At 41.7% G+C, this 15,729-nt stretch overlaps 1 protein-coding gene across 7 annotated transcripts in view; it reads left to right on the top strand.

Annotated features, from left to right (window-relative positions):
- The window catches only part of LOC127056972 (SLAIN motif-containing protein-like), a 69,363-nt gene that overhangs the window by 19,216 nt on the left and 34,418 nt on the right, over nt 1-15,729 (top strand). For 5 of the 7 annotated variants that reach the window (XM_050965466.1, XM_050965461.1, XM_050965463.1 and 2 more), the window contains 2 exons: nt 8,165-8,301; nt 11,651-11,800. In XM_050965466.1, the coding sequence (XP_050821423.1) occupies nt 8,165-8,301; nt 11,651-11,800 (287 nt within the window). The remainder of the gene's footprint in view (nt 1-8,164; nt 8,302-11,650; nt 11,801-15,729) is intronic. The other 2 variants (XM_050965468.1, XM_050965467.1) reach the window with 1 other exon arrangement.

Genomic DNA, 15,729 nt, shown 5'->3' with positions numbered 1-15,729 from the left:
TCTCTGGGGATGCTCAGTATTCAGTGCAGTCACATATGGGAGCAGGGAGGGGATGGAGCATGCAGTGAAAATGGAATCTTTGGAAATATTAGCTGCTAAAAATCAGTCTGTACTGAGCATATGCAAATTGCAGTTTCCTCCCTCACTGCACCCTTCCAAAAAAGGGTTATAATTTGCATGGTTTTCATGAGGGTGGCCAAAGGTACATCTTTGACACACAGGCTAACACCTGCCAAATTTCAAGTCCCTTCTCCAAAGCAGAGAGGCAATAGAGCATTTAAAAGAACAGCTCTCAAAAATTGTTGACATGGGGGGCAAAATGAATTTTTCAGTAGTCTTATTCCTGGAAATGGCTGAACCATTTTGGCTAACATTTTCCAGAAAAAATCAGCTTGAGTCTGACATCCAAATGGAAAATTTCAACTCAAAGGCTGAAGTTGGGCAAAGTTATAAGCAAGTAAAAATAGGGTCTTGTAATCCAAAATGTGGAGCAGCCTTAACAGGCAGTGCTACCAGCCTTGCCTATAATAAACAACCAAGACAAGTCAAATTATAAAGTAAAAGTTGCCTCATTTAAGTTTGTGCAGTATTAAATGTACAGAAATAAATATTCATCAATTTTGCATGTTTATTGATTAGTGGGATTTCAGAGAGCAGATTTTGGTAAGTAACTTCTGCTTTGGACTTATCTTTCTTAAAACCTCTTGAACCAGAGGAGTTTTGTCTTTAGAATACTTATTTTGTCAGGCATTTTTTAATTGAGACTTACGACCTCTTCAGTAGACTTCAAATATTTTTTCTAATAACCTCCAAGGCCCAGGATGTGAGGTGCTTAAGCACGTGTGTGAATATTTGCAAGCTCGGGGCCAATATAAGCTTTGATTGAAACAAGAGGACAGAGTTAATGTTGTTTTTGGAACCTTAAATGCTAAAAAGTCATGAAGTTTGCAGTTTTTTATTTTAAATGAAAATATCAGAAATGGTCTATTAAAGTAGCATTCTCGACTTCAACTCTGTTCTGAAGATATTTTTTTCTCTTAACTTAATAAGGGTCCAGTCCTGCGGACGTGTCTATGTAGTATCCTATTGAAGTCCTTCCCACCTTCTAAACCAGTTATGTTGTCAAAAATAACATCACACTGATCAGAGACCCATTTTATACACCCTGCTCATAGATACATTTCACATAGTAACTCAACAGCCTTCACTTTTAATAGTTTTGAAGTCTGTAGCTTCACTTTTTGTTTTCATTTTCTTGGGTCTCTTTATCTGTTTTAAACAGCTACTCAAAATGGTATATCTGCTTGCACCACCAGTAATTAGTCTGTGAGAAAGCTGGCTTCCTGCCTTGCATGTTATCAAACTTGCAAGTAACTTTCAAAATAAATGTAGACAGTAGCAGTCATTGGCTTTTACTTGTTGAAGGATTGCTGGACTGCTCCCTTATATTGCCCTTCAAAAATGTCAGTTTCTGTACTTACTATTTATAAATGCAGTTTACAAACAAAGGAATTAGCTAGATGTGTGGGTAGTTAGAACATATATCATCTTCTATATCTCTTCCCACTACCTCTCAATCCTACCCTTTTTGGGTCATTTCTTGCTGTTTTATATCTAGTTTTAGAAAGAATGGATTGATTCCCTGCTTGTTGATTTACAAAATCAGTGATTTAAAACTTGATTTAAAACTAAACTTGAGATCTGGGGCAGATTTTCTGCTGTGTTCACTTCTGCTGAGGGGTGGGTGTGAGAGTTGGTGAGTGAGCTGGCTACAGGGGAGAGGTGAACTGGGAGAGAGAAAGAGGTGGATGGGAAGTAGTGAGGAAGAAGGAAACAAAACATTGGGGACACCGTGGGGAAAAACTGCACCTTAGTCTGTTATAGAACAAGGTAGAGTGAAGCCAGGGAGGGAAAAGTGCTGCTTTTTTTTTTTTTCCCCAAGCAGATGAGAAACATAATGAATTACTTTTTAACTGGAGGGATTCACCACTGCAGCCCATACAAGTTTTCGTGGTACCCTGAATTTATGGCACAGAATCTCACTCGTATGTACAACAGTAAACACAACGGTCTTAAATTGCATGATACTTGGTGGTACAGTCATTTTAGGGATTATCTGGAAGACTATTCAGTGTGGGGCAAACATTTCAAGTCCCAACCATGGTAACCTTTCCTTTGGCTAAAGAGAGGTGGACACTTGGTTTTGGAAATAGAAAAATGTGGGAATTACGTGCTGAATTTTACATGCTTCATTGAACAATGTAGATGCCCCGTAAACACTCTGAAATGGCATAGTTTATATATCAAAATATGTTAAATAAATGTAAACACTGGGGTCTCTTTCTCACTGTATCAGAGCTCTCTCCCAGCACTCCTGGTAATCCACCTTCATGAGGGGATTAGCTCAGAGTGCTCGAAGCCTGTCTACACTAGGGCTTTATAGTGCTCAGACTTGCTGCGCTCAGGGGGGGATTTTTCACCCCCCTGAGCCAGCAAGGTAGAGAACTAGAAAGTGTAAGTGTAGACAAGCCCTTAGAGAGAATACACGTTGTTTTGTATGTTTAAAACAGTGCCAGACAATAGCTGTGCTAGAAGTTTTACTTTGAGTTCTTAGTGAACTTGATTGTGTGAGAGACATTACTTTCTCAGCCTTTTGTGAATGGAGTTGTTACTTGGAAAAGAGGGGAAACTGTAGGGTGATGAGTCTTGGAGACTGAGAAAAGGTGAACATAAATACCTTAAATTTCAAGTGTGAATGAAACAAGGAACTTTTGTGGAACAGGGTTTTAGTACACTTTAAAAAAAAAAAAAGAGAGAAAAAGTAAGTGGTGTAGTGTTTGGTGGAGGGTATTCTTTTTTCCAGACTTGTTCTTGTTTTCATTATTCTGTTAGCTGATTAACTTATTATGTGTGTATTTAAAAAAATAAAATTAAATTAAAAAAAAAGGAAAAAGCATGGATTCTGTTAACCCAACAATGGTGCTAGCACGCAATTAATTATTTGCCTAATGATGAGTTCAGATTCAGACACTGACTTCCTAAACTTGAAACAGTCTCTCTCTCTCTCTCTCTTTCGCCCCCCCCCCCCCATTTCCAGGGAGCTTCTGTTCCCTTGTGGCTATAGAAATTTCTGTTCAATGAGATTAGCAGTAAGAAGTTACAAAATGCCTGTTGGCTTCTTCCAGTATATAGAATCATAGAAATATAGTGCTACAAGGGACCTCAAGAGGTCATCTGTCTATCCCCATGGGATGACGTAGGATTAAGTCGATCTAGACATGGGGCAGGCAAACTTTTTGGCCTGAGGGCCACATCGGGCTTCAGAAATTGTATGGAGGGTCAGTTAGGGGAGGTTGTGCCTCCCCAAATAGGCAGGTGTGGCCTGCCCCTGCCCCCTATCTTATCCCCTCCTGCTTCTTGCCTCTGATGACCCCCTGGGACTCCTGCCCCATCCAACTCCCCCTGTTCCCTGATGCCCACCCCCCAGGCCCGTTTCCCATCCACTCCCTCTGCCCCCTATCCCTACCTTCCAGTGTATCTACCTCTCCCAGCAACTTAGTGTCCTCTGCAAACTTGCTGAGGTTGCAAACCATCCTATCATGCAGATCATTAATAAAGATGTTGAGCAAAACCAGCCCCAGGACTGATCCCGGGGCACTCCGCTTGATACTGGCTGCCAACTAAACAACAAGCCGTTGATCACTACCCACTGAGCCTGATGATCTAGCCAGCTTTCTGTCCACCTTATAGTCCATTCATCCAATTCATACTTTTTTTTAACTTGCTGACAATACTGTGGTAGACCTTATCAAAAGCTTTGCTCAAGTCACGGTATATCACGTCCGCAACATTCCCCATATCCACAGAGCCAGTTCTCATCATAGAAGGCAATCAAGTTGGCATGACTTGCGCTTGGTGACTCCATATTGACTTTTCCTGATCACCTACCTCTCCTCCAAGTGTTTCAAAATGCATTCCTTGAGGATATGCTCCATGGTTTTTCCGGGGACTGAGGTGAGGCTGATTGGTCTGTAGTTCCCCAGGTTCTCCTTCTTCCCTTTTTTAAAGACGGGTATTATATTTGCCTTTTTCCAATCACCTGGGACCTCCCCCGATTGCCACTAGTTTTCTAAGTAATGGCCAATGGCTTTGCAATCATATCAGCCAATTCCCTCAGCACCCTTAGGCCATGTCTACATCTAAAATTTTGCAGCGCTGGTTGTTACAGCTGTATTAGTACAGCTGTATAGGGCCAGCGCTGCAGAGTGGCCACACTTACAGCAACCAGCGCTGCAAGTGGTGTTAGATGTGGCCACACTGCAGCGCTGTTGGGCGGCTTCAAGGGGTTTCGGGGAACGCGAGAGCAAACCGGGAAAGGAGACCAGCTTCGCCGCGGTTTGCTCTCGCGTTCCCCGAACCACCCTGCAAACCGCAGGGAAGGAGACCTGCTTGCTCGGGGGTTCGGGGAACGCGAGAGCAAACCGGGGAAGGAGACCAGCTTCGCCGCGGTTTGCTCTCGCGTTCCCGGAACCACCCAGCAAACCGCAGGGAAGGAGACCTGCTTGCTCGGGGGTTCAGGGAACGCGAGAGCAAACCGGGGAAGGAGACCAGCTTCGCCGCGGTTTGCTCTCGCGTTCCCGGAACAAGCAGGTCTCCTTCCCTGCGGTTTGCAGGGTGGTTCGCGGAACGCGAGAGCAAACCGCGGCGAAGCTGGTCTCCTTCCCCGGTTTGCTCTCGCGTTCCCGGAACCACCCTGCAAACCGCAGGGAAGGAGACCTGCTTGCTCGGGGTTCGGGGAACGCGAGAGCAAGCCGGGGAAGGAGACCAGCTTGATTACCAGAGGCTTCCTCAGGTATGCTGGGATACCTGCTTATTCCACGGAGGTCAAGAAAAGCGCTGGTAAGTGTCTATACTTGATTACCAGCGCTGGATCACCAGCGCTGGATCCTCTACACCCGAGACAAAACGGGAGTACGGCCAGCGCTGCAAACAGGGAGTTGCAGCGCTGGTGGTGCCCTGCAGATGTGTACACCTCCTAAGTTGCAGCGCTGTAACTCCCTCACCAGCGCTGCAACTTTCTGATGTAGACAAGCCCTTAGATGCATTAGTTCCAGTCCTAGTGACTTGTGCATGTCCAGCTTCTGTACATAATCCTTAACCTGTTCTTTCACTATTGAGGGCTGCTTACCTCCTCCCCATCCAGTGCTGCCCAGTGCAGCTGTCTGGGAGCTGACGTTGTCTGTGAAGACCGAGGCAAAAAAAACATTGAGTACTTCAGCTTTTTCCACATCATCTATCTCTAGGTTGCCTCCCCCATTCAATAAGGGTCCTACACTTTCCTGACCACCTTCTTGTTGCTAACATACTTGTAGAAACCCTTCTTGTTACCCTTCACATCCCTTGCTAGTTACAACTCCCTGTGCTTTGGCCTTCCTGATTACACCCCTGCATGCTCGAGCAATATTTTTATACTCCTCCCATGTCATCTGATGAAGTTTCCACTTCTTGTAAGCTTCCTTTTTGTGTTTAAGATAGCTGAAGAATTCACTGTTAAGCCAAGCTGGCTATTTGCTATTCTTTCTGCACATTAGAATGGTTTATTCCTGCGCCCTCAATAAGGCTTCTTTAAAATACAGCCAGCTCTCCTGGACTCCTTCACCCCTCATATTAGCCTCCCAGGAAATCCTGCCCATCAGTTTCCTGAGGGAGTCAAAGTCTGCTTTTCTGAAGTCCAGGGTCTATATTGTGCTACTCTCCTTTCTTCATTTTGTCAGGATCCTGAACTCGACCATCTCTATACTGCGTGCAGATGTGGTTGCCCCATCTCAAAAAAGATATATTGGAATCAGAAAGGGTTCAGAAAAGGGCAACAAAAATTATTAGGAGTATAGAATGGCTTCCATATGAGGAGAGATTAATAAGGACTGGGACTTCTCAGCTTGGAAAAGAGGCGACTAAGGGGGGGATATGATTGAGGTCTATAAAATCATGAGTGGTATAGAGAAAGAGTAAATAACACTTATTTACTTTCTCATAATACAAGAACAAGGAGCCACCAAAGGAAATTAATAGGTAGCAGGTTTAAAACAAACACAAGAAAGTATTTTTTCACGCAGTGCACTATCAATCTCTGGAACTTCTTGCCAGATGGTGTTGTGAAGCGCAATACTATAATGGGGTTCAAAAGGGAATTAGATTAATGAAAGATAGGTGCATCAATGGGTATTAGTGTGGATGGGCAGGAATGGTGTCTCTAACCTCTGTTTGCCAGAAACTGGGATTGGGTGACAGGGCATGGATCACTTGATGATCTGTCTGTTCGTTCCCCCCAAAGGCGCACTTTGGGGTACCTGCCATTGCCCACTGTCAGAGGACAGGATACTGGGCTTGATGGACCTTTGGTCAGATCAGTATGGCTGTTCTTATGTAATATGGACTCCAAGATGAAATGTTCTAACCAAACATAGGCTGTTAATATAAAAAGGATATATGTACCTAATTTTGCATGATTTATTCGTGCAATAAATGTCATAACTTTTGTATCCAGAGTCTGGAATTTTACTGTCTATTTCCTGGACCTTGATACTCCATGTTTGCCTAGAAGTATAGTCAGTCCATTTTTCTGTCATGACAGATTGGAAAGATGCATCAAAATCATCACTCTCAGATTCTTTTAACTAGTTAATAAGTGTGGAAAATTATGGAGGTGGCGAAAGGGTACTCAAACCTGGAAACCTCTGTTAGTCTTATTTATATTCTGGTAGAACCCACAGTCTCCAATCCTGCAGTTCACTGTGTGCAGGGCCTGCAGTGTATTTGAATGGATCTCAGTTGACGTTGTCAGGGCTGATTCCCTACTCTGGCACTTTGAGTGCAGAAGGTGGGGGCCTACAGGGATTCTAAAAACTTAATATTGGCCACTCTAGACTCGTATTAAACTCCCAAGGTCACAACTTCTCTCTGATCTTGGATGGGTATATGCTGCCACTACCCAATTGCAAAAAAACCAATGGACCCAGGAAGGAGCATTGGGAATTCCTCCCTATGGGGTACTCTTAAGCCCTTTCATGCCTCCTCTGGGGAAGAGCTGAGAAAGAAAAACAAAAGAAATCAGCTGTTGCCACCAGCTAATTAAGCAACATATGCACAAACCTCTTAGGACACACAAAACTCAAACCCTGTTCTTAAAAAAAGGTAAATTTTATTAAGAACAAAAAGAGAGAAAATTTAAAAAGAGCAAATATAATAATTAAGCATCAAGAATGGTTTTCTTGAGGTCCACCTTAATGGTTACAAGCAAAACAAAAGCATTTGGGGGTTAGCACAGAGGAGTCCACAAGCCAATAAGGAAAAAAAAAAGATAAACCTAATCGCATCTTCCTAGACATTCCCTGATCTACTTACATATCTGGGGGTTTCAAATAAATAGTCTGTAGGTATGATCTGATGTTTTTTCATACCTGGCTTAAAGCTTCCTACAGCATAGTTCAGCCCTGTTCCTGCTCTGTCTCTCCTCTCTCCGGAGAACAACAGACAGACAGACAAAAGGGGAGTCTTGTTACAATTTTTAAAAATTCTAACCTTCTCCTTGGCTCTTTTGGCAAGGTGCCCATTCATTTCCTTTCACCTATACATGCAGTCAGCAAGTAGAGGAAAGCTACCAAGAGGGATTTTGTAGGTAGGTGGCTGGCTGTCCATAGAAGGGAGCTACCTCCCCTTCATTTATCACAGAAGTAGACTAAATTATTGTAGACATAAATGTAGTTCTGTTTAGGCCTTATAGGGGGATCAAAGATGGTAACACAATAATCTTGTTTGGATGAATCATAGACTATTGAGATTGGAAGGGACCTCAGGAGGTCATCTAGTCCAACCCCCTGCTCAAAGCAGGACCAATCCCCAGACAGATTTTTGCCCCAGATTCCTGGGTGGCCCCCTCAAAGATTGAACTCACAGCCCTGGGTTTAGCAGGCCAGTGCTCAAACCACTGATCTATCTTTCCCCCAAATGGCTTTCTTCCTCTTCTTTCCAGTGTCTTTTAAAAAAACAAAACAAATGTTCTTGTAGGTACTTTAAGAAAACATATTTTACTACAACATTATGAAAGAAGGGTTTGAATTAATAAACATTTACCCAATATACCGTTTCAATTCCTTTGTTTAAGGCTGTATGTCTCTCCAAGAAAATCTACTGCAGATCAGAAAACAGAGTCTCCTTTAAAATGGTGTCGACAGGTGTTGGATAACCCAAGTGCTGAGACAGAAGTAGCCTGCCGAACCCTTATAAATAGACTTGACCAAGGTATGTACACTAAATATATCTTGAATACTTAGATATATCTTGCATTATTAATGAAGTAATAGTTGAACTAGAAATAAAATATAGTGTATTACAGACTTAAAAGTATATAGAGCACATCAATCTATCAATCTAATCTAATCTATCTATTCAGGAGTGCTTCTAAAGTATGTTTGTCATTATATAAAACGGCTGTGCTTTCTTAAGAAAGATTCCTGTAAACCAAATAATGGAATCAGAAGTGAGATATGTCTTTGCAAATTGGATATAGATTAAAAGCAATAGATCAAGCAAATTTAGCTTTGACTCTGAGAATTAGAACTTTCTGCATTCATTTTGCTAAGCTAAAATTGATAAACACTAATACAGGCACTTCTGACCTAGTGCAAAAGAGATAATCTTGCTGATTTCTATCTATACCTGACTTTTTACTCAAATTTCACATTAGATGTATAAATCTGAGAATGACTTATTGTTTTCAAACTGTCATATTTACAAAAGATTTAATTTGATCCTTTTTTTATTGAAGACAAAACTTTAAACATTGGTATTAAAAATATGCAGTCAGAGTAAAGCATGTGTGGAAAACAAAACTCTTCTGTAGTTTCTCTCCCTGCAAAAAAATGCTCAGTAATTTTATTAACCTCCCTCTTCCTGTAGTGGTTCTCCCATGCATTATTTCTAGTGATGGCTAAACATGGTTAATGCTAAAAACTTAGTCATGCTGCATGAAAACTTTTGATTTTCTATCTTTTGGTGGTGTGCCAGGCTTCTAGGAAAAATTCAAATTTTAATATTACCCTAATATATTCCATGGTGATCATTTCACTTTCAGTAGTGCAGCAAAGGTTTTTACTTCCATGCTTTAACTGGCAGTTTATAGTTATTTGGCTCAGGAAGGAACTGAAGCACAAAATGTTATGGAACATTCTCTTTCACTGGTCACATGTTGTCTTCTGAGCCAGTATCTCAGAGTTTGTTTTTTTAATGCAGTTTGGGAAGGAACTGACCATTCAGTGTTGTGAACATCTTTTTAAATGAGTTTTGAAATAATAGATGTACAGTTGACTTCACTGTAACATTGATAACTTTATACTTGTGTATTTCCTAGCGATGTACGATATTAAATGGTTAACTGGTTAGTATTGGTCTTATCGTTAACCCCGCCTAACCGTTAACCCCCCTATGTGCAGGTCTCAAACCAGTTCTCCAGCCGTGGGCCGTGCTGGCCAGCTGGCCTCAGCCTCCCCAGGTCGCGCTGTGGGCTTTGCGGGAGGCGGCCAGCTGGGCAGGGGGAGTGCATTTAGGCCAGAAGAGTGGGCAGGGGCTGCAGGTTCCGTCGGGATGTAAATTAGTCCCGGGCCTGCCCCTGTGCCATTGAAAGGGGTTTGGCTGAGAAGGCAGGTTGCATGCTGGTCAGGGAAGGGAAGCTGCTGCTGCTGCTGGAATGCTATGGAGCATCTGTGGAGACCGCATCAGGACAAACTGGGTACCTGGGAACCCTCTCCCTTTAATTGGTTAACTGGTTAAACTATGTAATTTTAATAGTTAAACGGTTATCTTTTTAAATGATATTTACTTCCCTAGTATTTCCACATTATGCCAGTTAATATTGAATTTTTGGGTACAAGTGAATATGCTGGTAGAGCCCTCATCCATCAATCCCCTGACCTCTTTTGTCCACAATCCTAGAACCACAAAGTAATGTTGATAATCTAGAGTTAACTGAGTCACTTTTATATTCGTTCTAATCCTCACTGTTGTGTGTGTGTGAGATCTGTTTTTCCACTCTTCTCCCATAATTGCTGCTATGATGCTGCACTCAAAAAGATTGCGAGCTCCCGCTGCAGCATCTTTCAGTGACTAGTTAGGGGACAGGAAAGTGTGATTCATGTTGCATCATCTCTGATGTCTGGCCTGACTAACGATTAAGGCTATGATTTCATTGCAGAAGTCACCAGCTCAGCGGTGGGGAGCTGCAGGGCCCCTGTGGGCCTCTGGAGGCCCTTGCAGCTCCCAGTCACCCCGAGGAACCCCTGAGCTGCTCCCTTTCAGGCGGTGTGGGGATCCACAGAGCCCCATTTTGTCTTGGACGTTCTTAGTAAAAGTCACAGGTCACGATGTCTGTGAATTTTTCTTTTTTGCCCGTGACCTGTCCATGACTTTTACTAAAAATGTCCAGGACAGAATCTTAGCCTTACTCACAACACATCCCTTCTAAACCCAAGTCCTGTGCTTGGCAGAACATGATACTGGGACAGCAATGTCTGGGAAAACTGACATATGAACATCAATTGAGAGTCCTAGCTACTGGGAAAATAATTTTCATATACATCTGGCATTACTGTCTGCTTAAGCATTTTCTTCTGTGTGGAAAATTTTAACATTTGCCTTAATTCAGCCAAGAAATCCTACTTCAGCCATGTGGACCTAGGTCCTTGATAGGAGGGCGTATTTTTAATGTAGTTATGTGCTAACAGTATATTCAGCAAGGTACATGATCAGATTTGTTTTGAGTCAGGCCTTAGGATAGGATGGTGTATGATAGCTGAATGTAGGTTGTAGAGTTGGGTTTGGTTAAAAACTCAGTCTATTTTGGTGAACTTTCTGTAACCCAGAGGATGGATGAAGATATCTTGAGTCTATTAACCATTCACTTTCTCTTTCATATTTCCATTAAAGTGCTTTTTTGAGTGAGCTCTTTTCTGATTAGGTTTTGTACCTCCTCCATTTCATTTTAACTAGAGCATCATATATCTGTCTTTAATCTGCAGTATTTTGTTTATTGTTTCTGGGGTGTGGGTTTTGCACATCAGATATTTTAAACATCTTTGTTTGAAGTTTTGAGCCAAAGCTATATCAAAGTAGCTTAATACTTTGATATTAATATTAAGAATAAAAATCCGAAGATGTGCACATCTGAATGTAAAGTCTAATGATGTTTTTTCAGTATCAGTTAAATTCTGCATCACATTTTCATTGATCTGCTTCAAAATTTTAAGTCCTTTTTGAAGACCAAGGCTGAGATCACCCCTTGCCCCCCTCCCAAAAAAAAAAAAAAAAAGGCCAATCATCTTTGAAAAATCTCAGTCTTGGTGAAGAAGCTGAGCTTGGGATACTAAACAGTGATTATACAAGGTAAGGGGTTGAGGAGGAGGGCGTGGCCGAGTAGAGGAAGAAATATTGTGTGGCTTTTCACTTATTGTGATGAATAGTTCATTCATGACAGACGATTCTAAATGCTGATGATAATGCTTGGTCCTGTTTGATTTACTGCCTTTTTCTCCCCAACCTCTTTCGTTTTCAAAGCTAATTTGGTAATATATATGGCTTTCTTGTATTTTCCTTCTAGCCGGTAGGTGGAAAAACCTGTATTGCAGTCCATTGGCATCACCAAGTGCACATAACTTGAATACAGAGACAAGCTCCTGTAGCAATGCACTAAACTCTCCTGGGCACCTCAAATCAACTAACAAACCACTACTAACATGTGGCAGCTCAGGTATGGCATATCAATAATGCAGAGCTTTTAAAACTATGCAAGAAGAATTGTTGTTCGCTTTTTTGGGGCAGGGGGAGGGGAAAATCTTGGGATGTGAGGAAAAGGAGAATCCAATGGATATAACTTAAATTGGTTTCTATTGCTAACCTCAGCTATGCATGAAGCCATTGGGAATCTTTTGAAGTGGTAACTTCACCATGGAAGGAGCCTCCTTGCATCCTGAATGTCTTGTGATAATTGAATCTCTCTCTCTCTATATATATATACATATATATATTTAAATTTAATATATTTAAAACTTAATTTGTACTAACTTTAGGCATTACAAAAATATGAAACAGCTGTTTAGGTTCATACAAAACAAGGAAGCATTGCTCCTTAAATAGCCCAGTATAAAACAATAAAGAGTTAACCATAAAAAAAAAAACAAAACTTGAATTCAGATGATTACTTGGTGATATTGCGTAAAAATTTCAAAAGCTCCTAAGGGACTTAGGGGCTGAAGTCTTACTGAAAGTTAATGGGACACAAGTTCATAAGTGACTTAGGTGCTTTTGAAAATTATACTAATTGTCTCTAAACACCAAACTCTTTGCAGTTCCCCCTTTTAGAGAGACGGTGAAATAATTGAGTAGCTAAATAAAGATTGGAATAGTAAAATCTGATGGAAAGCTTTCGCTTGTTTTGTTGGAATAAAATTTGTATTACTTTTAAATTGGAAGATGACCAAGACCTCCAACAGGAATAATTTATATACATCTCATATTTTCATCAGAAGATCTGTCCTCATTGGAATTTGGGACCAAAACTTCTAATTTGTGTCAAATGATGATTAAACTACTAGTTTTTCTCCCCTAACACTTTAGATCAGAGTCTGTCCTTTGGATGCACATGGTCTGCTCTCAATGAAATTTGTGCATGGACTCTTTCAGGGATAGCATTTAACCCTCTAGATGCAGCCCATGGTTAGTTTGCTGTTGGAGCAATGCTCTGCCTTTGGTTTCCTATCAAAAGAATTTCTCTTGTTTCATTTTTGTGTAGACCTGATTTGCATGTTCAAAAAAAAAAGCATGTTTAACACAGTCTGTCTTGAAACTTCAAGTCACATGAATATTTTAAAAACCTCACATGCAGATATTTTGACAGATGCAGGTATGCTTTTGAGATGTTACTTTTTTCCCCCTTGATTTTTTAGGTTTAATAGAACACTGTTTCTGGAAGTACTGAATTATTTGGACACTCTTCTTTCTTTTGATTATATAAGTTTTGTAGGTTGATTTTTATAGGAAAAGATCTTTTTTATAGTTGCAGTGTATTTTGAGGAGCTGAATTAGTTATTAATTTGTTTAATATGGGGTTTGCTCAAAAGGACTGTTCAGATCAGGAATCCAGATCTATTACTGATTGTGGGCAAGTCTACGCTTAAAACGCTGCATCAGTCCAGCTGCACCACTGTAGTGCTTTAATGAAGACGCTCTAAACTGACAGGGGAGAGCTCTCTTGTCAGTGTAGTTAATCCACCTCCTTGAGAGGTGTTAGCTATGTCAGCAGGAGAAGCACTCCCACTGACATAATGCTGTGGTTATGGGATTAGGTTGGTATGACTACGTCGCTCGGGGGTGTGGATCTGCAGTGGGTTTGACTTTGAGAATCCAAGACTTTTTCCTTGTCCAATGGAAAGTTCCTTAAATATAAATCTTGACCTACCAAACAAATTTCTTAAACATCAGAAAAATAGATCTTTTTTAGCCTTTTGGTGAGGGATGGGGGTTGGAAACATTTATGCAATAGTATTTTGGAGCAACTCCCATTGGCTGACAGATGACAGAAGAGCTTCACCAGATGCCCAGAATGGTCAGCAGAACTTAAGGCAATTGCCGAGTGAGTGATTTTTGTTGTTACACAGTGCTACTATCTCTTGCCAGATGGTTGAAGGAATGATGTTTGTGAGGACTTGAGGACAGGGCAGCAGAGTGTACTTCAGAGTGCCAGTTACAAGTGTCAGAGCTGCCGTTAGCTAGGTGTTGACAAGGTCTGTGTGAGCTTTTGTACATTAATGCGACTTTTCATTTTATTGCTCCCCTGCTTCAGATATTGTTGATAGGTAAGGCAGCGATTGATAGCAGGGATTAGGATTGTGAGCAATTGACTTGCCCCAAAAGTTTACATTTAGCATCCTCTTAGCTTCAGAATTGTTGGGATGAAAAGTTGAAACACCGTATTTGATGTATTGGGTATGAGCCGCCAGTACCAAAAATAGTTTTCCAGTCTCTTCAGATCATTAAGGGTGTCTTCTGCTTGCTTGAGTGTTGTGGCCTGTGTCGTTAGTGCCAAGCATCAGCATAAATGATGCAGCATGTCGTTTTGAACATACCACTTAAAATACAAGTTAAAAAGGGGCAGTGCTAGTACTGATCCCTGGGGGAAGCCATTGTGCAAACTCCACTTTTGGCTACCCTGACCTCCAAGATGGACACAATGTTCTGTCCGGGAATATTGACTTAATGAGTCAAAATGTCTGGTTGTGTTGAAGCAGGTTGGAAAGCTTCACCAGTAAACCCTTATGCCAAGATGATATCATAAGCCAATGAGAAGTCGATAAAAGCTGCAGTCATTTCTGCTGGCAGCTGGCCTCAGTGCATGCAGCTAGTGCAAAAGCTTGGTCACAGCAGCTTTGCCCTGTTCGTTGTGGTCTCCAGGATGGGGGTCAACCTTGCCAAAGGAGAGCGATAGGGAGATAGCTTTCCAGGTTTTAAAATAGTGATGGCCATGGATTGTCTCCAAGCTGTTGGAATTTTGCTGGTCATGATGACTTTTGTGAATATTGTAGGCTTCCAAGTTGCGCCCTCTTGATTTAAGATATTTAAGAAAGTCTGGAAGGATGCCATCAGTGTCAGCTGCTTTTCCTGTTTTAGGGAGGGAGGGTTGGCAGAAACTTGACAAAAGGTGCACTTCATGCACAAGATTCCTTGAGCTGTTTTTCGTCTTTTTGTTCACTGGCTTACAATTATCTTTGAGTTTTTTGGTAGAAGATTAGCAATGCTGTTAGCAGTAACTTGTATCGCTTGTGTGTGTGATGGTGCCATTCCACCTAAGTGCCACAAAAGGGCCCATGCTTTACAACTTGATTACTTTAAGTCTATGGCCTCCCCCATCTCTGCCCATTATGGTAGTCTTGTAGATGTCAATAATTCCAGTAGAGCAGTGGCTGAGTCCGTCAGGATGAATTCCTGGTATGCTGCATACTGAAGTATTTTGTTGCCGTTCTGGAGAAAATTATTTCGTATTTCTTCACCACCACCACCACCACCTTCTTTATTATTTGTATTATCCTAGCACCTATGAGTGTCTTCATCCCCTATCCCTTCTATCAGGACACTTTCAGAGGAAAGAATTCAAGAATGGGATGGAAACAAACTTTTTAAATGGCTTGTAGTAAACAAAAATTTTTCTACAGTTGCTCATCACTTCACTCCACATGAAAATTATTTGCTATCTGAGGCCTGGTCTACACTACAGAGTTAGGTCAATGTAAGGCAGCTTCTTTGAGTGATTGCTCATGTGCATTCCACAATAGGCGTGCGTGCTCACCATGTGCAATGGTGCAGGAAATTTTTCCCCTAGCAGTACCTGTAGGGGAGTGCCCCTAGCAACCTCCTGGAGTAGTGCCTCTATGGTGCAATATAAGGGGCGCTATGCACTCCCCTCACCCTCAGTTCGTTCTTGCCGCCAGTGAAGGTGAATCGGAACTGCTCTGCTGCCGCTTGGCTGCAGCTTCCCTCTTGGACACTGTTAGTTCATAGTTAGTAGTACCTGTAGTGAAAGTAGTTTAGTTTAGAGTTAGTTTAGTGCGCCTGGGTCGGGGCATGCCCTGGGCTTTAAGTTGTGCTACACTTGCAAGCGGGCAATGCCCATGAGTGATCCTCACG

The sequence above is a fragment of the Gopherus flavomarginatus genome, chromosome 8, assembly GCF_025201925.1.
Source record: "Gopherus flavomarginatus isolate rGopFla2 chromosome 8, rGopFla2.mat.asm, whole genome shotgun sequence".
Classification (NCBI taxonomy): domain Eukaryota; kingdom Metazoa; phylum Chordata; order Testudines; family Testudinidae; genus Gopherus; species Gopherus flavomarginatus.
This window is presented reverse-complemented; position numbering and strand designations above follow the sequence as displayed.